A 25,048-nucleotide genomic window follows, 5' to 3' on the forward strand; every position below is an offset into this window, starting at 1 on the left:
CAGAATTTCAACTTCACGATCGTTCTAAAAGTAATAACATCAATGTACGTAGGTTCATAGAGTTATTCATCAAATATGTAGGCGACTATGAAAAATGCGTAATCCGAGAGAATTGTCTGATCGGTCGAGACATTACTTAACGTCACAGAATAAATTATTGGAATACGAGAGAGACATATATAATATTCCTGCCATGCCATGAAACGACAGTTTTAAAACCGATTTCTTTTGACATAGACGTTGCGACATTCTAACCTTAGAACGAGAAAATGTTGAAACTATTGCAATTGCTTGTATTTTATCTGTTAATTATATCAGTATTATCGGCAAAGAAAAAACCAGCTGCTAGGAGAAGCGATGTACCGAAGCGGATTCAGGCTATGAAGAAGGAGTCGAATATCAATATACAACTTGTACGAACAACAAGAGTAGAAATTGGATTTTCTTTTATTCAAGGAGCTTCTGGGTTTTTGTAAGCAAAATTTATTATTTCACCCATGATATTAGATTCTCAGTTGAAATTGATATATAGTGAGCTACGGTATTTAAATATTTTTGTATGCTCTATCACAAATAATTTTATATGACCATATGTCTATGTATTTGTTATTAATCCACCGATACTACATAAAATTAGTATAAAAATGCTGAAAAATTAATTTCATTTTATTTCATTAGATAGAATGTAGAAAATATGTGATGATATGTTCAACTTCTCTTACGACTGAAAATTTAAGAACAGGAAATTATCTGAACAAACATTTAATACTAATGTGGTAATGGTATTGTGAGTTGAATAACGTGATGATATTATACTATCTCATTCAGAGTTTCTGCAAAGGAATGGATAGATGGAAAGTTTGAGCAATCTGTAGCAACGGATAGTCAAATACTTAGCGTACAAAAAAGATCTGCCGTTTTGAGAAATCTCATACCCGGGGTAAGTGTATGCTATAAAATTGAAAAATTGGAATAGTAATATTCAATAGATGTATAGTAAGCTATTTTGTACTCGCGTTGAAAATGCTGTTGTTTTATTTGTTTGTTGTGTTTTAGTTGTTCATTTAAATAAAAGTAAATATATCTCCAATAGCATCAACTCATTCGCCCTATTTAAAATGTGTTATAATTTAATGTGCTATTGGTACATTCTACATAATAGGACTCAAACACAGGTAAATCAACCGATTGTATTTAAATTCAGAGAATTTTACTAATTGAAAGTGTTCCATGTATGTGCAAAATTTTAACCCAATCCATAGTTTTACCATTCGCACCGTTTCTTTTGAGTTGCGTTTTTTGTGTTAGTACTTTAATTGAACAATTTCTAAAGACAATATTTTGCAAAAAAACAACTGAATACTGAATTTAGGTTCCAAAGTGAAATTTCGTATCAAATACGACAATCAGTTAACCAGCAACTTTCTTTCATTGTAGCGAGAATATGTCATACAAGTACAAGGCACAAACAAAAATAGACAGCCGATGGGCGCGGTACAAGAAAAACTTGTCCGAACAGCACAGATGTGTTATACATGCAATGGAGTAGAAGCCAATGAAGGTTAGAAAAATGGAATGTGAATTATATCAATAGAATCAATCAAATTAATAAACTTTATGATGAATATGTCTTTGTCTTGACAGCAAGTATATATACCGATTAATAATAACAGTAGATCAACATGTGTTCTGTTATCTCGAAACCAAAAAATAGGATATGTAACATTATTCATTAAAAACGTACTACAACTGCAAATGACTTAAAAACCATGGAAAAATATATTTAAAAATCTCAATTTCTTGATTTCCTCGAATCAGAAAGTTTTTTCTATATAAATATTGAATATTTTAACATGTATATTACATGAACCATATATGCCTATGCAGCCATATGATTACAAATCCTGTTTCTGAATACAATACACAGAGTGATCAGAAATCCCAATAATAATTTTAAAAAAATTCATTCGATTGATGAACACACTGTATATTTGTTTATTAGTACAATTTATAATTTACCAATCTCATATGACATAACAGACGTATTTTATTTTATGAGAAGAAGAATATTCCAGAATATTAAATTGATTTCAGATTTGATAAAATTGCATGGTAAACAAAAAAAATTGTTTGTACTAGACTAAGCTAATCTGCTAATGTACCAGCAATAGAATATGCAAATCCAAATGTTTTTTCTTAATATTAATCCCTTTAAATTCGCAGTTGTTTGTTGTTTGCAAGCTTCTCATGCACTTAATCTCCTGGCTTAGACATTAATTCTATTACTTGACGCCAGTCAAATGATTTTTAACCTTATTTGGCCTTTTCTGGAGTTGTATGAAAATATCAAATAATTTAATACAAACATCGGAAATTGAGATAGCACGCACGAGATTATGAGATTGTTTTTGAATTTTTGATCTGGTATTGTTTGTTTTGTACACAATTTTATTCAATTTCACATTTAAATATCGATTTTTATATTTGGCATGTAGTGGAATTGATGCGAGAAGTATTTTTATGTTTCTTTTTATCATGGGTTAGTTATGTAAATTATGTGGATTTCTGATGTTTAGGCTTGGACTACCGCACGTCTTTGGTAAAGATAAAACTATTAAAGTTCATGTAATCGCATTTATCATCGCGATAACGATTGAGAACCTTGTGGGTTTGTATGTTTTGATATCAAGTTTAACAAGTTTAAAAATAAAGTTAAGATTAATTATACCAATCGGTAAATATTAATGACAGGCAAATACTGACTCAGACTACTAATTCTTCAGTTGTTAACTGATATTGATCTCAAAATAAGGAAATACGATCCTCTTCATAAGCGAAATTCGTAATTTTTTCCGATATCACATGACGCATATGTAATGAATCAACTCTAGGCATCATGTAGGTGTGCCCACAATGTGTTAATTTAACAGCAACATACTTGAGACCGGTTTTGACTTTACGTCGACGAATTCGTCAAAGAATTGTAAAATTAAATTTTTCATGTAATTTTGCAAGTTTACAAGTTTTGATATTTGATAATACGTTAATACCACAAACATATGTAAGTTAGTACCAGTCACATGTCCGGTTGTTTTGGGTTTCAGTAGGCGCGGTGTAACAAATTAGGAAATTTGACTAATGAGTTCAAGCCGTCAAGGTGCTATAAAATACCATGAGGAATTTATGCGATCCGCTCGTACCAGTCATCGTGTCGGCATACGCCAGATGAACGCATCATTGTTTCGTGTAGCGAATCGGCCATTTCATATTTTATTAAAATTTTATAGCAAAAAAATTACCTAGTCTAGTGTTCGGCTTATTGTTTGATGCCCATTTTTTCTGTTTTGATGTCATAGGTCAGAACCACCTTATTTTATGTGACGCCTTAAAATAGACGTTTTGGTGCCGCATCGTTTTCATAATTTTATTATTGTTGAAATATATCTATTAAATTTAATCAAGATGCGGTTTTGCCATTTCATCAACATTTTACTGATGTGAAATCATGGCATAATATTCTTTTAGATTTATTATACTCTAACTTCGGGCTATATTTTAGAATTTTATCGTACCGCAATTTATAAACACCAGACAGACGTGATGTTATCATAACAATAACCGAAAGCCCCTCTCACTTCCTAAAATATTTAAAATTTAACAAAATGGATTCGTTCATCACACGCCCACTTATTGGCTGGAGAAACTGAGTCGATTAATACAAACTTCATTTCAATTAATTCTATACCTTATAATTTTATATTTTGCATAATTTGTTTTATAGTAATTGTACATATTTTTGAAACATTTATTTTCCCACAGCCAAGTTTACGATTCGTAATGCTGGCCTTTTCAGCAATAAGTGACAGTGCGTACTTTACACGGTTTAATCGAACAGCCAATTCACGTGACATAAGCCATATTTTTATATCAGATTACAGTTCGGTTGTGATAGTTGATGTTATTAGTGCAACAAAATATGTAGAAATACATTACCGCTCAAAATCTGACCCTGGGCGAATATCTTTGATTACAGCATGTTGAACTTCACCAGTAGCTTTAAGTTATTTGAATAAATATTCGACTAAATTGGTATATCATTTTAGTATTACCGTTTATGCAAAAGTACATTATATTATTCTTTTTGTACAATTTACAATTTCAAATTAATAAATATACACATATATATATATGCCTGAAGTTTTTATTAACATTTGATAAATATTCTTAAATTGGGTCTGTGTGTAATCCAGTATTATTGTTGAATATGATAATGAACCTGACTGTTTTGCCTCGGGACCACTAATAAATATACAGTGGTGTTTGTAAAAATGCAAAAATGCGAAACATGCCGCAACAAGTATTTCTATTATTCAGAATGTGACGCATCAAGAGATGTTGTGGAATGTCCTGCGGATAAAGATGCTTGTCTTAACGTTGTTAGGTTCGATAACGATAAAATGTCGATTACCAAGAGATGTGCACAATATGATCCAAAATTATCAAAAAGTGTCGGAAATTGTGGTAAAACGTATGTACTTTGTCCTGTATATTCAATAATAATACTACTGCTATATTGTTCTAGTAGAAATATATTGAAAACAGAAAATGATTTCAACTATTTTGTAAAAAGTGTGGCGATTTTGTTATTTTTCGTACTTCAATGATCTATACCATTGAAAGTGTTTCAGAAAAATACTGTCACGTTAGTATTTTTCACACCATAATATTCCTCGATTCAGTAAAACATTGGAAAACAAATTTTAACATTCAACAATTTCATAACATTAAAATTTAGGCATTAACGTTTATGATACGCTGTATTTTGCTGAATTGTGTGTCTACAAGTTTGCAGTGTAAATTGGGATTATGAAACTATTTGATTAAAAACGTGATAAGAACCAAAGGTATGGCGCCTGAAGCAAAATAAAAAAGAAAACAAATTAGCATCTAACGTGTTGCTAATATTGTATATTAATATTTTTGTATTGAAGGTTCTGCAAGAATATTCCGTTTTGTCAATAATAGTGGTTTGTGTAAAGACAATCTACATCAAATTGTTCTGTTTATCAAACCAATATAAAATATACAAACATTTTCTAGGTTATGTGTTGCAGGAGTTTGAATAAACATTTTCTTATTGATTTTATGACGATATAAAAACAATTTATTTTTATACCATGCAGCAGATAAAAAAGAGGAACGTTTCAAAACTATGCTGTAGATTGTGTTGCTTAATCAGTTCAATCTGTTCACAATTACTCGTGAATGTGCAATAATAATAAAAAAAAATATTAAATAGAAGAGGCTTCACTTATGTTTAGAAAGATAAACATTGGAATTTCCATATGCCGCGCAATTTCTTGCAGTGAATTGTTGTTTACTGTGTGGATCTATTTACGATTGATAACATCTGTTTATCAGAGGTTAACCCAAGTAAATTTTTTTTGCTGGCATTTTGTCAAATGTGTTTCTGAATTCAAAATGATAGAAATCTTCATCCGACATTTGCGTAAACGACAGATAAACAGTTTAATAGTAAATTACCTTTTGCTCGGGATATATAGAATAAATTCGTTACTATGAAGAGCCGCACAAGTACATTTTATATTATTTCTGAGTCATAATATTGTTTGTGATTTTACTTATTCTAGAAGAAAGAATTCCGTTTGTAAATGCATGTGTAGAAGTAATAACTGCAATCAACTGATGTTACCCTGTGTTGACGGTGAGTTAATTTTCTCTATCTATATATATATCAAAATATCCCTATATATCATGTCTCACGATAGCTAAATTTCTTCATATCAGTCAATAGGAATGTTTCTAGATTTTCATCAGAAAGTTGAGCGATGAAACACTTTGATGCCAAACCTATTTTTATTTTATTTTTCTGATTTATAGAAAATGTAAGACTTGCGATCGCGGATGAAAGTTATTTTTATCTGATTTGTAAAATATAATTAATGAATACTATGCACTACTATGAATTTTTCTTTTATTTGAAAATATCTGAATTCGCACGAATTTATATCCACGAGTTTCAATGACGTTAACGTTGACATTTAAATATGACGTTGATCTGGTTTGTGCCCTGAAGTATTGCAATGGCATAACATTTTTTAACAGTTTGGCCCGCATTCAAAGATGCTGGTTTGTAGATTTTCATAATGTCCGAGGGCCTAAAAAAATATTCCGAATGAGTACATTTATAAAACAATTGGTGATTCATTGGAGTAAATTGTAAATAGGCAAAATAAGGAATATTTTGTCTCACCCTTCAAAATGTAAATAGTAAGTTTGGCAGCTCGGAGGCAATCAATTTTACAGGTTTACTGACAAGCGTATCAGAATAATTCTCGAAATTGATCCCAATAGAAAAATTAGTCAAAGTAAATTTGTGAATGCTCATGTAGCAAAATTATGGCAAACAATAAAACGAAATTGATTGAACTATGATACTCATTAAATGTATATCGCGAATATAAATATCAAACCAACTATGTAACCTCAAAATGTATGTTTTGTTTTATACTTTACCACCATGAATGAATAGTCTGTATTTGATATCAAGTATATAGAACTTATCCCTTTTTCCGAAATTTTCAATATCCCATAAAAATCTAAAATAAACCATTACGTCAAAATATTTTGATATTCAATCGCGTTTATTATAATAAGTTTTCACAACTAACAATCCGACTACCTTGAACCGAGTTGATTGTGGTTTTTGTTGTTTCTAGAATGCATGGATGAACTCCCGAATCCTCTGAGAAGTACTATAAAATGTACAAATAAGAACAAAGTAGGATCCGAGTGCAATTGGGCATGTGATTTGGGTTTTAAACTGAAAGGATTGAGGGCAACCAAATGTAGACCGGATAGGACTTGGAGTGTTATGAGTCCACCAGAATGTGTTATCGACAGTAAGTATATCATTTTATGTTTTATGGTTTTCTGTCTGATGCGGGCTAGTAGGTGGACACGGAGAAAATTACCAAATTGATCTCTGAATCATTGATACTGTAATTAAAATAGGAAATTTACAATAATGTGTTTTGAATTTAATTTTATCTTCTTAACATAGTGTAATTGAAACTGTCGACAAGAATAAACTGTCTGTCTTGCGTTGGAAATATGTCTATTTTATCGCAAGTTCTTCGTATTGTCTATATTTGACTCAATGTTATAAATTTTCAGCAAATCCACGGCCAATACAACCTCGTAAATGTAAACCAGTTCCACGAAATATTAATGCGAATGTCAGGTGCACCAGGTCGTTCAATCAAGGGTCGGTTTGTAAATTCACCTGTAAAACGTGAGTGTCTTGATTTTTGTTTCCTTTTACATATCCGATATTTTATATGTTAAATAATAAGTTAAATTTGGGGAAAAGTTTGTTTTAATAAAGTACTGATATAGGTTATGTTTAAGTTGATTTGAAGTAATTAATATTCCTACTTTAAAATAATTTTAGTTATGTTGACATCAAAGTGAAATGCTCTGAAATGAAAGTGCGTCACTTTGTGGTCTGTATTTTATTATAGGTCGAGAATATATTAATTCGGTTCACAATTCATTTTATATGTGTTGCTTTTCTCGGCAGCATTATTTCTATGATTTGACTCTACTTGTCTAGACAGGTCGACAATACGGCATTATATTAATACATTGTGTCATTAAAGGTGATTTGCCATCCGACAGAAATTCAATTACGAAACATATTGGTGGTATTTTAAAATGTCTATTGATATATATATATTGCCAACCATATTTGGGATTTCAATTATTTTTCCAATGACTTTGAGATAAAAAATATCACCAGCATAGCGTGTGAGCATTAAAATTACACTATTTCATATATAGCTATTCTCGAGTAACAGTAATATATATTTTTTGTAACCTTTTTTGTTTTCGAAAAACAATAAATAAATACCTTTATATTTTAGTGGATTTTCAAAAGCTGGTGGTTCTAACGAGATGGTATGCAGGAACAAAAAATGGACAGGCTCTCCAATTTTATGTGCAAGTAAGTTACTAAAAAGTCATATTAAATAATTACAATCTTCAAGCTGGACAACTTTATGTAGATTTTATAACTCCTCATGTTGTAAGAATTTTGATGAAAGATATAGAAAATAAATGATATTTTTGTACTATTAATAAGCCATAAGTGAAACAGGGTGGTAATTTAGTTCAAACATTTCTGACATGTAGCAAATACCAACATCGTCCAAAATATAATATAATCAATTTTCAGAGTACTATCGAAGTATTAATTCTAGAGAACACGAAGGGGATATTTCTTTTGGATTGAGTTTTATGTTTGGCTCCAAGCCGCATGGAATTAGTTATCAGACATCCTGATTTAATTAATATATTCAATGCAGCAAAATTAATTACTTGGCAATCAATAATTTCACATCGTGTTTCCGTTCAAAGTCAAGATATAACTAATTTGCGTTAGTTAATTTTGATCATTGATGTATCACTTTATCATTACATACAAAATGTTGAAAATATAGAAAGTTTAAAAATATAGTTAGCTTGCTTATTTAATGTTTATCTATGCTTATTACACCAAAGTAGCATTTGTGACTAGGGTTTCGTTCAAGCAGCCATAGAAACAATTATTATCATATGTCTCGGTATATATTAATAATTGCTGAGATTCATTATTAAATTGATTATTTTTCTTATGATTGCTATAATGATTGATTGACAAAACCCAAAAACTATCGCATGCTGGCATCCTACCCAACTTTTGATGAAATCATCAAAAGTTTTTGTGATTACTTTCTTGCTTCACAATTTGTGATTTTCCTATTCCAACAGAATTATTTGAATGAAATTCACTTTTATGGCCTTATAATCAATTTATCTTTTCAGTTTCAAACCTTTAAAAAATAGCTTCAAAGTTTTATCATCTTAAATATTAAATCACAGGATTTATTAAAATCAGTTTTTGCACTAGTAGTAAATTTTACAGAAAAGAAACCAAAAACGACAACAACCACTACTGAAGCTACGACTACAGCAACAGCAACGACTACAAAATCTACAACAACAACAACAACAACAACTACCCCAACGACTACTACAACCACCGAAGCACCGACTACGACAACTACAACTACAACGCCAACTACTACCACAACCATAACTACTTCACAAGTTCCTCCTACTACCACAAAGCCTGTGCGGGCGACGAGAAAAGTTCCAAGGAGAAGAACAAGTCCTTCACGTAGATCGAGACCCAAAGGCGCATTAAAACGTCCTCGTGGAAATGGTCCTTTAAGGAGTAGAACCAAAACAAGTACTACGCTTAAGCCGACTACTATAAAAATAACTACAACACAAGCGCCAACCACCACCTCATCTACTACCACTACGACTATACCCAGTACTACAACTACCATAACCGCATCCACTACTACAATAAAGGCAACAGTACCTACCACCACAAAACGGCAGCGAAAAACTCCGCGTGTCAAACCCACAAGGAAACCACGAAAGAATCCAAGAACATTTATTACAACAAGACGTCCCCGTAGGAAAACTACCACAGCAAAACCAATTTCAACAACTAAGAAAACTACAACAACACCAACAACAACCACAACTACGACTACACCAACGACAACATCGACTACAACTACGACTACACCAACTACAATTACAACAACAACGCCTGATCCGACGACCACGGCATCTACTACCACAAAACGAGTACGTCGAATTTCTGGCACCAGAAGACCGAATAGAAAAATTCGAAACAGAACAAAATTCCAACGTACTACTCCTCGCCCACGAAAAACAAGTAGATCTACCTTCACTCCAAAAACTACACCAACAACAACCCCTACCACTTCAGCTCCAACAACAGTCACTACTACTCCGGCAACAACCACTACACCAACAACTACTATCAAAACTACTACTCCGGCAACAACCACTACACCAACAACTACTATCAAAACTACTACTCCGGCAACAACCACTACACCAACAACTACTATCAAAACTACGACTAGTACTCGCAGAACTAAGCCTCGTACTACAACTGTTACCACTACTCCAACGACTATAACTACAAAACCCATCACAATAATAACAAAGACCAAAAATCGTAGAAACAGGCCTCGTACTACTCCTATTACAGATGTGCTTTACATTTCAACATCGGAACTCACAACTGTAACAGATATTACAAAACGTATCAGACGAACGAGGAAGCCGAAAACACTTCCTACAGAAACAACGCCTATGATGTTAAATACAACAGTCTTTGAGTTCACTGCAAGATATCCAGTTTTAGGACCTGTCCACGATGTTGCTTTTATGGAAGAAGGTATCAGCCCAGAAAATCCTAATCCAAAACCAGCTTGCAAAATGAGTTATGTTATGTACAGAAATGCATATCTCAAGGGTGTCGTGGATCCAAATTATATTAGTTATCGAGGAGGAACATTGGAAGATTGTGAAAAAAGGTGTTGCTACGAAACCAAAATTCCATGCAAATCGTTCACCTACTATGCGACAGTCAAAATGTGCTTTATTATGGATGTTACCGAATTTGACAATGGCGTTAAGCTGAGGCCAATTCCTGGGTACAGACATGCTCTGCGGGTGGATGATGCCCAAATAGCAGAAAAACTTGCGAATAGGGCTCCATAATTTTCAAATGTGGTATTAACCAGGGAATAATAATATACATAATGTTTGCTTTTTAATGTCGTTTTTTGTATATATTTTAAATTCATTTTAGTTTTGTTTCTTTTTTCTTAGAGCAAATAATTTAACTGTATAATAAATTCAGATACCGGATATTTATAATTTTACATTCGGCAAAAAATTTGTTAGGCTGACAGTTGACTGAAACATATTACAAGTATAGTCCTGTAGTCTGAATGAACGCTGGAAACATTATTCTTGAATACAAATTTTTATTAAAGCGAGAATACAGTATTTAAAAAACTTGTAGTGGAGTGATTAATGTTAGTAATCATTATACTATCAACTCTCCAATATTTATATCCAATCCTTTTGTTTCATATCAATAACTTTTTGTTATACCTATTTGTGTCTTCCAATTTTTAAAATGTTGCTTTCAATTTTATCATTTTACCATTCTACCTATTCTGCATATTTTGTGATTAAAACTATCCGAAAAATGGCTTATGAATGGCTTATTCTTATGGCTTATGCTCTTTCGACTGGCAGCAAATAAGTTCAAATCTTTCCTAATCAACATTTCTCTACGAAACAGTGTATCGATACAAGCTGAATATGAAATCTAAATTTCTATGAAGATATCTAAATGTCTTTGCAATGCTCTTAACATATCTTTTCCTGTACAATAGTAAGTGATGTTGCATGAACTATTTCTATACTATAAAAATAAAAAGGACGACTAACGACAATCACCTAGTCATGTCGGTAATTGTTCTGAATTTTTCTCTTAATATCAATGTTTTCGCTAGTTTCGTTTCCGCAATTTGAACTTTGTTGCACACGGTCAAACTGCCAGTGCTTTCTTCTGAGGAAATTCAAGTTGGCAGAAACGGTAATTCGCGAAAAAGCATACAACATTCTTCCTGCAATTTTCTGAACTGAAAAATGATTTAAAAGATTTCAGGGTGCTGGTGTTCTATGATTTATTTTTTAATTTGGTGAATAATATATATCAAACATAATATGATATATTATGAATGCGGATATTCCAATCAAACAAATAAAAAATTGAGCATAATTTTATGTCAAATTGCAAACTTGATAATGAATAATTTCAAAACAATTTTTGCAATCAAAAAAATGAATGAAAATATTTTTTTATAGAAGAAAGTGGAATTCTTTGCCCTTCTGTATCCATGACTTCCGGTCTCGTGGAATGCAGCAATTCCAGAAATGTTGGCTCGATATGCAACATTGTGACGCCCTCGACAATGACTTGTCAGGGAGACGGACATTGGCAATCTTCCCACACATGCACACAAGTTGGTGAGTCTTACAATGTTTCATCACCTCCGCAGTCATTGCGATTTTTAGGAATGCATATATAAATATTCAAATGTTAAAGATAATTTAAATTTTTACTTACACGAAAAAGGAAATCGAACATTTTTTTTTATATTTGTTGATCAATTTCTGACAATAGTCATTCACTTAAGAATTTGTATATTATGATAACACATTACGTGTTAGATTTACTTACAAATTGCCAGAGACCCGAATATACATACATATGGTATGATCATTAAATAAAATAAAAAAATATTTTTCCAACACTCAGGATACTATGATGTTAAATCGATGTTTGGATCATGCGAAACTCTCAAGTCTCCAGACTTCGGATCGATCAAATGCTCAAAGGAAAACGATAATGGATCAATCTGCAAATATATTTGTGCAAAGTGAGAAAAACAATTGTAAATTTTCTTCAGTTTAAGTATTTTTTTCGGTACTCGTGTAATATGCGAACCAAGATGTGAGACACCGGAACGTGGTATGTGTAGCAGGTTAGGGTTAGGCAGTAATTTTATTCAAATTTTCCTTATTGTAGTTCTAATAAAAGTTCGGGGACTAGCCAAGTGCCTCCAGTAATATTTGTACTTAAAATTATGACCTAACCCTAACCTGGTACACATACTACGTTCCGGTGTCCGCCATTTTGGTTTACATACTACGAGGAGTTGGACCTGATAAACACAATTATATAAATTTTTATCAAGTGACCTAATACGTTTTTCCAATTTAATCCAATCAATATCCTTACTACTTTAAATCGAGTAAACAATCTGGTATTTGATAACAAAATTCAATTAAGTCTCCTGTCTGACTTTGTGCTTCAAAATCAATCAATCATTGAGGTGACTCTAATCTATTCAGGCTATTACGTTATAAATCCGGTTTAAATTTTCAAATTTAAAATGGCCAGCTCATTTTATCAAAAAACTTGAAAAAATACGAACTTAAAAGATAACTTATGACTTTGCAAAGTCTACGTCTAAAATAGCAATTTATCATTCGCTTGTTTAGTCTAAATTTGCATATAGCTATGTGAGCAAACGCTGCGGGTAAAGTAGCGCTTATCATGCTATTAATCAAATGGTTTCTCGCATAACTGAGAGAAGTTCCAAAAATATTTTCTAATACTTTAATTTTTCTATTTTAATCCAGCCTTACTTACCATCAGTGGTATAATTGCTTGGTTGTTCTGTTAGATATATCAATTTGCTGGCAGTTCAGTAAATAAGATTATATAATAGTTTCCCTTAATCAGAAGAAGTCGCAAACATTGGAAGAATAAATCTAAGTATAATATATAATTTTTATCAAATGGTTGTCATTTTATAAAGTACTTGTTCCTTATTTCTAGTTATATAAATGTTATTGGTTTTGGTTTGAAGCCGATAAATAGTGACTAAAACCTTCCTTACTGCTGATATATGAATTGGTTTGCACGAATCCACATGATTCACATATTTGTATTAAGTATTTCGAATATACAACATATAAATTGCCTACACTAAAAAATGTCAAAATGCCATAATATTGTTGTGGCTAATGCTTTATCGATTTTTCTATCGATAACATGTGTCAAAAGGATATAGTTTTGTGAATAAAAGACCCAATTGTGTAAGATAGTTATCTAAATAACGCAGTATTGGTCAATGCTCGACATGAATTGCGATTATATTCATATTTTGTCTTGAGAAAGTCATCTTGTGACATTTTAATGCTGTAATTGGTGCATTTGGGCATAACAGTAAATCTAAAAAATCTATTGGCGCCGAATTGTTGGTGAAACATAATGAACTGTCAAAGAAGTGCTTAAAACGGAGTAAATTATTTTTTTAAATCTTTTGAAATCTATGCGTCAGATCTATGCGTATACATATATATATATACGCATAAATCTGACCTCGCTGCGAAAGGATGTGTGTACCTATAAATATGACGTTGTACCTGTATTAAATACACTTCTTTAATAATTTAATGTTACACCCTTATGCACGTGAAATTAATGAATATTTTATTTATTGAAAAATGAAGCTGACTGCAAAGTGTCAAATATTGACAAATTACTTCCGTATTTGGCGTAATAGTTGGTTTAACAACACTAATATAAACTTTTATCAATGCAGTGGCTACACCATGCTTGGAGAAACTTTACACCGTGAATGTGTAAATGGCAAATGGACTGGATCTCCTGTCATATGTCAAGAAAAATTATGTGGTGATGTTGCAAACCAACCATTGGTTGAAAGTGTTCTGAAGTGTTCACATGATGACAGAATTGGATCAGTTTGTGAAGTTCTCACACCAGCAAGCATGACTTGCCAATCGGACGGCGCATGGTCAATGCCATTCAAGGCCGCACCAAAATGCAAAGGTAAGCTATTGTTTCTGTTCGTTTTTTATAGTTTAAAATTAGTGCGCAAATCATTACAAAGCTGCTTTATATTCATAAAACAAAAATATATGTTATATGATTTGTTTTTGTTTTGCGTTAAATTCATTTACCAAGCCAGGGTGTTGTATTGTTATTACTGCTGTTGTATCGAGATATCATAATTTGGATTCTTTGAAAATTCCACCCTCAAATATAAATAAAGTAAAGTCCGAAGTTTATTATATGATGCAAATAAGTGTATCACAATACCTATGTTAAACAAAAAAAAATTAATTTTAGAGTGCAGCTGCCCATAAAGCAAATATGTGGAATGACGAGAAGTAAAGAACGTGTAGAATGTTGCATTTTTGACAACAGTGAATATTATGTTATTGTTATTTATATCGTACCATATTGTTATCAAGTGAATGTTGTAGTTTATGTATTAGTAGTCATTGTAATTAATAAATAATTTGAGAAGATAAGTGTGCAAGATTCATTGCAAAATATTTACTAATATTGATTACTCTCGTTGTAAAAGACGCGAAAACACAAGTATTAATTGTCTTGTCATGCTCAAGCAATATTATTACTATATAAAAAATTTACGGAAGCATGCCATTTTTTTCAAAAGAGTTTAATTATGTCTTATCTAAAAAGAAATATTGATCTAATTTGTAAGGTGCCAAATTATATCTACCATCGAGACTTCTAGAATATAGGACGACGTCATATATAACTGATAGCTTTGCACAATAATAGCTTTATTTACAATCAGGCATTTCTATGCAACATTAAATAACGATGAAAAAATTTATATTTCAAATATACAAGAATTAAAATTTGCCTCTATTTCAATACTTAAAAGTTATGTTGCATTAATATTTTAGCCGTAGCATAAATTCAATGTAACACACAGCGGAGTTTTGAACTTAAACAATAATATTAAATGACGAATAAATTATGAAATATAACTTTGATATAAGTGTAATGTATTTGTCTTGAAATACTTCAAAGACATTGTTTCGAAATATTTGAATATAGAACTAAATGTAGCAGGCGTGGATTTGAATCAGAGATAAGATTGAGAAAAAATTACTAAAAATGATTTTAGAATGTGAAATTTGAAATTTACAAAAGAAATATGAATTAATCATTTTCCTTATCTTTCACTATTTCAAAAAAAATTTAACAAATATCAGTAAATATTTTCATCTCTCTATTTCGTCATCATCAATGTCAATCATGGCTTCAAATTGTGCTTTTGATCTGCGCAAATCTTCTTTCATGAAACCTAAGAAAATGGAACAAGTTTACATACTATGTAGGACTTCAATAATTTTGTTTTTTATTTAAGCAGGAACAATTTCAAAACTAATCCTTTTGGGTACACAAAATTGTTGTCAAAAGTCTTTTTTTTTGGTAACATAGAAAACATTGACATCATTATTGAGTAAACTAGATATAAACTGCGCCTTGGTTTGAAGATATACATATTAATTTGTGGTGAATAATTGTGTTATTATTGGTAGTTTTTTCGGCCTTTGAATAGGTAAAGTGATACATAAGTTAATACATAAGATCTCGTTATGCACATATTTTTCACGTAAATTTAAATAAAATGAAAAATCCAAATTAGTTTAACCTTATGACCGTTTGAAACTTACTATTTTTTGTAAACCGACACGTTCCCAGGAAAACCTATTTTGGGTATAATACACTTACATGACGTCGCTCAATATTGGATTGAAGATTTTACTCACGCAAAATAGTTGTCGAGTTATTACAATCGTCCAATAAATTTTTATAATGAATTAATTAATATTTAAATCATTTAATTCAACTACTCACATGTGAAAATGAACGCAATAATAAGGCAAGAAGACACAAATACATTCAGGTATAGATTGGAGAATGTCAAAAGAAAACGGAAAACTTGTATGAAGATTGTTGTGAACAGCTGTAAAACAATTGTAAAACAAAAAAATACTTTATTATACTATAGCAATAAACGATATTTTACTTTTGACCCGACAATAATTTTCATTTTCTTACCGACATGGACCAAACAAGCAATCCTGATGAAGTTCCTTCCGGAATCGGGTACGTCATTTCCGCTGCGGTTTCCAAGCCAACTGACATTTTACCTGTCAATCCAAATCTACACGAAAGAAGGAAATATAAATAGATTTCCAGGGTCATCAATTTGTAATTTGCAACAGCATACAATGCACTCGATATCACGGAACTATGAAAAACTAGTATTGGTGTGATCCATTCGTAATGCACGGCCTTTACTAAAATTTTGGCAATAAAAAAAGATATATTTAAAAACAATTGAGCTGGGGGCCAGTTTTCATTATCAGCTTTTTTGATTCCGGGGCAAAAATCAATTCAAATCATTACGATATTGTTCGAGGTCCTTATCATTTTTCGCTGTGAATGCACGTAGCATTTCGCCATTTCAAATCGTAGTATTGTAATATGGCCCAAAATCGTTAATATACAATATTTTGGCCCCTCGAGTACTGTTCAAAATAATAAAACTTACCCAAGCAGACCCACTGATACCCACGTCAACCACATGATTTTTGTTTCCATAGCAAATATCAGCATCATCGAAGATAAAATAGAGATAAAATGGATCAATCCAAGAATCCATCTAAAACAAATTTACTTGATCAGAAATTTATCGGCAAATTCACAATAAATGTGGATAAAAATTATCTTCTTTGACTTGAAATTGTAATATCACTGTGTATAGTATATCACAGGGTAAACTTGGGCAGATTAATTTGGGAAGTTTGAACAAGCATCTGTTATAGCATAATTCAAACATATTCTTGAAATCAAAACATATTCTAACAATCACTCACATAAACTTCTTGGTGTAATCCAATAAAAGTCCAAAAATAATTGGAGCAGGCGTTCCCACCAGAATCATGAAAGCCACTATTTGACCTGTTGTAAAATGATTTATTCCCTCTTCCTAAATGCAATGAAACACTTAGTGCGCTTATGACCTAGGATATTTCGTAGAAAACTTCCGCCAATAAAAACACCCCCACAACCACTAAAGTGGCGATCGCATTCTGAAGTGCTCAATGGGGGTGGGGTATTATTTAAAATCTCACCTTTTTGCACTATTGGCGGGTACTTTCTACACATGTATAAACACAAAATATACTTCAGTTATACCCTCTCGTTAGCACCGAAAACTCTCGATGGCGAAATGTTTCAATATTATCGAAATTAAAAATAAAATTATATCATGAAAAGCACATGATTCTCAAACTGGGGGAAATTTTGAAATACAGAGATAAATTATTATTTTTTTCAAACAATAACATGTCCAACAATTAACAAATTATCGAACGATCCGAAGGTGGACTACCCAAGCCGCAAGCTGGCAGGATATTTGAGGTTTGCATTTCGAAAATTGAATATATATGCACGATGGTTAATTTTTTGAATATAAGCATTCATTTATAAACATTCATTCATTCATCAAGTTCAACTAACGAGTTATCAATTTAAAGTCATATAAAAAATCGATAGTTTCATCTTAAACTTACCAGAAAGTTATGATAGACTATGATCTTGAAAAGAGAGTGCAATGCACTAAAGATTCCGAAGTCAATGCCTGTGATATTCATTGTTGAAAAATGTTTAATAAGTTGCATTCACAAATAATAAATATTTAAGACACATAATATAGGGCAAGTTCAAGATAAACGTTCATGTTCATCTCAGTACTGTCTTTGTTTACATACATTATTATGAAAGTAAAATTACGTTTCAGCAAATTACGTCAGAGAAATATTCTGGATAACAAAAGCTAACGGTAGCATGATTAAAAAAAATAATTGTGAATACTTCCGAAGATTGAAATCAATATTCGAAAAAATTAACTTCTGCACGGTTCTAGTAATTTGAGTTTACCATAGGAGAAAAAAAGAAGAACAAAATTCTTATTTGTCATAAGATCCTTCAATGATTGTAAATAAGATGGTATCGGTTGGCTTCCACTATCGTCATCAAGCTGAACTTCAACAGCTGGTTCTTTGAATGCTACAAAAACATGAGAAATTGAAAACTGAAATAGTTTTTGAAGTTTAGTACAGATACATGAAGACCAAAATAATGGCACCTACGCCATTTTTCAGGCCACCCTGTATATTTATTAACAATAATTTATCAGAATAAATTAGCATTTCAATATTATATGTCATACATTATTTTATTTATATTTGTCACAATAACATTTAGCGGAAAAGACAGGAGTTCTTATTGTCTCGATACAATTATAGCCACACTACGCCCTATAGCATAAATTTTATTACGGTAAACTTTTAAATTTCAGTCGTCAAGTCAAAATTCGAAATTCGATTGATTTGATAACTTGGACGCCCGAGAAAAAGGTAATGAGGTAAATTTTTATTATATTATAAAGCCTATATGAGGATAAAACGTCGTATTGACGGTTACGTAAAGTTTATACAACTTTTCGCATTTCATACTTAAATACTGCAGAAAATTATACAACTAACAGTGTTTTTATTCAACTTTATTTCGACATTTAGTTTCTGTAATAACCTACCAATTTGAACAAAAACATAAACAATTATTCCACATAAGGCGACTGCTGCAAATGTTGTCACAGCATTTTTGCCCAGTGTTCCATGAAATTCTTCAGTCTTCTTTAAAAATGGAGGTATTAACAAGGCTATTCCATTCCCCAGCTAAAAACAATATAAATTACATGAATCAGTATTGTTGTATAACATATGTTTCCTAATAGATTTACATAATGCTCAAAATTTTTGAACAGCTTTAGCTGCTAACTTGACTTCTGTATATAGGATAATAACATATAAACATTATTAGCTGAAAATTAGCATTGGTAAAAAATGAATGTGTTGCAAATTTATTTAATAATCTAATTACAGTGAGAACCAAATTTGACTACCAAAGTTTTAGAAAATATAACCTACTTCATAGAAAAACACAATCGTTCCCGAAGCAGTTGAAACTTCATTTGATGGAAACCAGCTTCCGGCAAGGAGAGAAGGAAGGCAAAGAACAAAAACCTGAAAAAAAAAATTTTCTGGTGAAGAGCTATTTTTTTTTGCATGCAATTAGTATGTTGCATAAATTTCACAAATTTATCTTATGCCATTACATACAATATTGACATAAATACTTTTGGTGATAAAGGTTGCAGAAAATATATTTTACTACGACTTACCTGTGCGACTCCAGCAAAGAATTCAGAAATGAGAGCCACAGAATACAATTGATTGTTTGTCGTTGAAACCACAGTTAACACAGCGCCGATTGCAGATAGAGCTTAATGTATATATGAAAATATATAATAAATATTTTGAAATGTTGTTAAGATTAGTATTCTATAATTATTTGATCCAACGATCTGGCTTACATAAATCAGTTCTAATCAAAATTTTCTTCGCATAAATCTTTGTTTAGTTGCTTTCACGTATTCCAAATTTACTTACCTGCCGCGCTTATAACCGTGAAACGCAAACCTTTCTTCATAATCAGCCAAATAACAGGAAAACCAAGTATGACAAATGATATGTAGTAGGTTTGCGTCAAAAGATCCCCGAGAATTGGTAAAATCTATAATCAAAAAGGTTCAAGTTAGCGCATTAATTCATTCCCCTAAAGTCTTATAAGCTGTTTATTGTGATACTAAAAAAGTACCCATCTTCAAGAACAATTTGAAATATAAAAAAAAATGTTTATTAGTACGCAACAAATAGACATTATAGAAAACGGCTATATATACTTATTTCTCTATTTAGAAACCAGCTTCCCGTAAACTGAATATATACTCCGGATAAACTCGGTATTTCAAGTTAAAAACATTGTTATTATTTTCTTACAGGTAAAAGACTATGTAGAAATTTTACAATTACAAAAGTTAACTCAGATCAGTAAAGTTCAATGAATCTTATGTCGTTGCAGGCATTTATGCAACGTTTCTTCCAGGCTACCATTTCTCGGACTCGGTTTGTGACTCAAAGCCGCGACGACCTTAATTAATAGACTTGAATGCATCGACAGCATTCGCAACTCGCGGTTTAGACTATGTTATGACAAATTCCTAAAATAGAGCATGATATATTTATACATATACGGTGAGTTAATAATAAACTTATATAATGAACAACCTGTGTAGAAAAAACCTTGTTGAATTGAAATAATATTGTTTTGTATACAGTATTATGCTCTAGTCCAGCGTTTCCCAACTTTTTTTGGTCGCGGACTATTTTCTCACCGGCGACAACCTTTGCATATTAATCGCCTTGAAATTCACGCGAACAACTTCTGAAGTAATCGTCGCGTATACGTCACTCGTTAAAGAGCCGACTTTTCAATAATTTTTTTCCATTCACATGTGTGATTCTTTTAATCTACGGTTGTGTTGACGAAATAAGAGCAATACTACTCAGAAAATACCATGACAATCCGTCGACGCAAAAATGCGTGGTAAAGTGTATATCTTGTTTTGATTCGTATTTTTGTGAATTTGACAAATCTGTGTGAATTCGACATTACTACTGTGCGACATTACTAAAGTGGAGTCAGTAAATCAGAGAATCCTAAAGGAAAATGCCCTGGTACGTATACAACGGTAGCACCCGAAATTTTGCAATTTGCAATGTCTAAAAAAGAGTTTTTAATCGATCGCGCACCGCTCTTAAAATTTAGAAAATTTGGGTTGCCACCATTTACACCTACCAGAAAAATAATTTATTCCTCGTTGTTCGAACTCGCGAGAAACACCTATTACGAATCTATCGAAGCGTGTACAGACTCTTGTTTTGGTCGGAAATCCACAAGTGAGTTGTGAAATCCAATCGCTCGATTAAGCGACTCGCAAGTGACCTGTCGCGTCACGTGTTATCAAATTTTCGATTAGTAAATGTGCTATTCTAATAGTTGAATATTCGAATATATGCCCAGCCCTACTCAGTAACCAGTAATTATTGACGCGATTAATGTCATGTGAATAAACTGACTTTTTATGTTTTTTTTTTTGTAAATTCTAACGCAAATCCTATCTTGACTGATAGTCAATTAAGTTTCGCAAAAACGTTTGCCGCCCGCAGTGAATTTCTGACTCGTTGCGGACTCATTTAAACGCTCTGCGGACTCATTTGAGACCGCGGACTCGGGTTGGGAAACACTGCTCTAGTCAGTGGTTCCCAACCTTTCTATCCTGGCGGACCGGTAAAATTAAATTAAATTTACTCGCGGACCGGCAAATAATTGAAATGACCGTTACAGATAATATATTGCAATGTCGGGCATTCAATATGATTTTAGACTAAAAAGGCACACTTAAAAACATTTCACACGAAGAAAAATTATCAAATAATGTGCTGGCCAAAAATTGAAATGGGTGAAACATAAAATAATAACATCTATTTTCGTAATAAAATGCAGTCCTTGGCATCCATTATGCGAAAGGAAGGCACGCATAAAATAGCTCACATAAAAACATGTACATGCCAAATCATGTATAAACACAATTAACTCTAGTGAGAATTATGCTGCTGTTTCGTTTCCAATATAGGATTGCAAACGAGGCCTCAAATGAGTTTCTGCAACACGTTGCTCAGCAGCGGCGATTTCTTTGCTTCGTTTCAATTGAAGTTAGAGATGAAAATGTTTATTTTCGCAAAACGCAGTAACTGGTTGAAAACACGGACAACAGTTTGATTGCTTGATAACATAGCGATGGGTATTCGTTATAAAGAGATATCCAAAATTGAGACAGTGATTCTTTCCTAATCTGGACTGCAAAGTAGTGCGCGTCTCGTGACCACATGTAGTGTCGCAACAAGTTTATATCTTACTGGAATATTATACTGTTCTTGACTGTATTCTGGTTTAAATAAAGAAAATATACATAACGTTTTATATGGATGGTCATACTAATCAGGAAAAAGCGCAGAACAGAAAAGCACGCTTGCCGATTTTTAGGTTTCTGAAACTTGCGAGATTTGATAGAGCGCATTCGCGATGAATCGGAGCCGAAAAAGAAAAATGTGTGATTACTCGGCGCCAAGGTGTCGCTAAAGACGTCGCAATATGGTTATGGCGGTTGGGAACCACCGGAGTCTTGCTAGTAGGATAGAAGCATTAAACGTTAAGATTAAAATCAAATCGAGAACTTAGAGCATTTGATATTCGTCATTTCTAATTGCTAAACATGGACTAATCAACCATTCCAACTGTGTTTTACATGAATTTGTAGTTCACGTTACATGACCATTATTTGGGTAAAGATTACAAAGTGTACATTTACTTTGTGTGTGTTTGAATGTGTATTCAATTATAGTTGAAATGTTTAACTTCAGTACCTATAATATCACAAAACATAACCTTATAATATTTCACTATTTGTGGTTCAAATCCAGCAAATTGTAAATTCTGGAAACCGTTAATTAAAGCAACAGCAGAACCAAGAATGAGTGCGATCCATCGCTGTGATGACACGACACTATGCCTGTAAGAAACCAAGAAATATAGGTGAAACATTTATCTGATTTTATTTATTTAAGTTTCCCAGTAGTTGACTACTTGACTCAGAATAAGTAACATGAGTAATTTTAGACACTTAATTGAACCTACTAAATCAACAATCATATAACATAGAAAACGTTTACGCTCTCTATACTTTATAACAATTATCACTCGGGTTTATTTGTTGAAGGCGCTCAATTTATAATATCTATTGGTACTAAGATAGTGGAATTAGAGAAGACAAAACCCATACATTTACCACTCAATTGTCGCATTATGTTTTTATAAAAAAATAATGACTCGGAAATATTTTTAACATATGTATTTTATTTACAGGTATATAAATATGAACTCAAAAATGCATGTATGCCAACAGACTATAGAATGTCTGACATTCACTGTTTCATTATTTGAGCTTCCTATAGCTTTATTGGGCTGAAAAGTATTGAAATAAAAATCTGATATGGGGAGTAAGTTGATATGACAATATAGCCAAACATTTAGCTTGACCCATTTAGAATTGATTTTAGGTATTGCTATTTGTCAAGAATCTGACATAAGAATATATGTTCACTTAAGCATATAACTGAGCAATAAATCCAAATCGTAAATGAAGGTACAGATTGAACATATCCAAAATCAGAAATACTTTGTATTAATCAGGTTTTGTCCTTGTGAAAGAAAAATCAGGTTTGCATGGTTCTTCCAAAAAAAAGTATGACTCGTTGATTTAAAAATAAGGTTATATAATCTTTACTATTTTTCTAATTCAATTACATTAAAAGTATGGTATTGTACAAATTGAACTATTATCCGGTTTTGTTAATTTAATATTTACTTACAATCGTCCGCTACGATTGCTCAGGAGTCTTTGTCTTTCTTCATTATTTTCATCGTCAAACGCAAGATTTTCATTTGGTGTTATTTGATCCATATTTATATATATCTAACTTTAATATATATACTTCTAAAAATAAAGCAAATAAACTTTAGTATTGCTGCCAACTCTAGAAGCACTCCGCAACTACATCAACTGTATTTTCTCTTCTTATTTTCAAGGATTTGCTAAAAAAATAAAAAATAACAATCTAAAGGGCGAGGTCACGAGCAAGCACCAAGAAGACGGAGCTACTAATGTATAGCAACACGAATGTTCTGAATATACGTCGCAGTAATACAGATATATATTTCTTCGTAAGGCAAAATATTTTAAATTTTGACAAATCAATCATAACATAACTCTTAACATACATGACAGATGAAAATACAAGAAAATAAACACATAAGAACACGGCCACGCCTGACCAAGTCTGCTCGATAACAGGAAGTTCTTTGCTTTTTAGGAACACTTTGGGAAAAGATTTTTGTTGAACCGGAAGTCGGAGGAAGCAATGTCTCAACGGTAGATTTTTTCAGACTAAGTTATTCCTCCTGTATCCTATGTTGACTGTGCGCGTGAATGATACAAAACGGATAATCGACGCAACAAATTCCTTCTGAAATATTTTGCAATAAATATTTGATGCTATCACCAACTTTCTCCAAAAATAAAAAATATACTATGATACCAAAGGCATTGCTTATCTCATTTGAATGAATGTTCCCATTTGAAACTGACACCCTCATACATTACAATTTTTTACGGTATCTTGTTGTTAAAAATAAATTTGTTAATATATTATTTCAACAGTAGCAAATGTTAAACAAAAATTGCTATTCTTAGCTATATTGACCTTCAAGTGAAGCTAACGAATTATTGAGGTTCATATATTACTTAACCTTTGATTGTTTCTCGTATCCCTACGTTGTATTTGAAATTAGCTGTCTAAAACTTCCATTCGAAGATTTGAAACGGGGTGTCGCTAAATACTAAATATATACAAATTATAACAAAGATAATGACCTCTGTGAGATATAAATTCATGGTGCGAAATCTCACTTTTGTTTTGTTAGTTCCGCCAATGTTTGATTTTCAAATTCCAATACAAGATGCAGGTTGCTAATCGCAAATACACCCATTCGTTGAAACGCGTACGAGACGTCATGTTGATATACCAGGCTACGGTAACGTCCAAATTGCAGATGATAAAGTTCAATCAA

The 25,048-nt window shown here is 32.0% G+C and overlaps 2 protein-coding genes across 3 annotated transcripts; one reads left to right on the top strand and one right to left on the bottom strand.

Moving 5' to 3' along the window:
• The first annotated feature begins 249 nt into the window (after positions 1–249).
• LOC120343256 (P-selectin-like) lies at positions 250–14,871 on the top strand. Of its 2 annotated transcripts, XM_039412393.2 has the most exons (12): positions 250–472; positions 829–940; positions 1,438–1,561; positions 4,375–4,528; positions 5,652–5,725; positions 6,741–6,923; positions 7,198–7,315; positions 7,947–8,026; positions 11,836–11,997; positions 12,290–12,410; positions 14,145–14,392; positions 14,693–14,871. In XM_039412393.2, the coding sequence occupies exons 1-12, from the start codon at positions 270–272 to the stop codon at positions 14,707–14,709; spliced, it is 1,596 nt and encodes a 531-aa protein (XP_039268327.2). In that variant the 5' UTR covers positions 250–269; the 3' UTR covers positions 14,710–14,871. The 2 variants fall into 2 exon arrangements, with proteins under 2 accessions (XP_039268327.2, XP_077967440.1); XM_078111314.1 differs by lacking the exons at positions 11,836–11,997; positions 12,290–12,410; positions 14,145–14,392; positions 14,693–14,871 and adding an exon at positions 8,987–11,425.
• Positions 14,872–15,069: 198 nt separating this feature from the next.
• LOC120343257 (choline/ethanolamine transporter flvcr2a-like) lies at positions 15,070–24,415 on the bottom strand. The gene is made up of 13 exons (XM_039412394.2): positions 23,791–24,415; positions 22,808–22,931; positions 19,909–20,032; positions 19,641–19,741; positions 19,387–19,482; positions 18,993–19,134; positions 18,335–18,463; positions 17,968–18,035; positions 17,269–17,381; positions 16,944–17,054; positions 16,448–16,553; positions 16,244–16,352; positions 15,070–15,686 (listed from the first exon to the last, which is right to left on the bottom strand). The coding sequence occupies exons 1-13, from the start codon at positions 23,880–23,882 to the stop codon at positions 15,604–15,606; spliced, it is 1,398 nt and encodes a 465-aa protein (XP_039268328.2). The 5' UTR covers positions 23,883–24,415; the 3' UTR covers positions 15,070–15,603.
• Between the last annotated feature and the right edge of the window lie 633 nt (positions 24,416–25,048).

Source organism: Styela clava, chromosome 3, assembly GCF_964204865.1.
Source record: "Styela clava chromosome 3, kaStyClav1.hap1.2, whole genome shotgun sequence".
NCBI classification, from domain to species: domain Eukaryota; kingdom Metazoa; phylum Chordata; class Ascidiacea; order Stolidobranchia; family Styelidae; genus Styela; species Styela clava.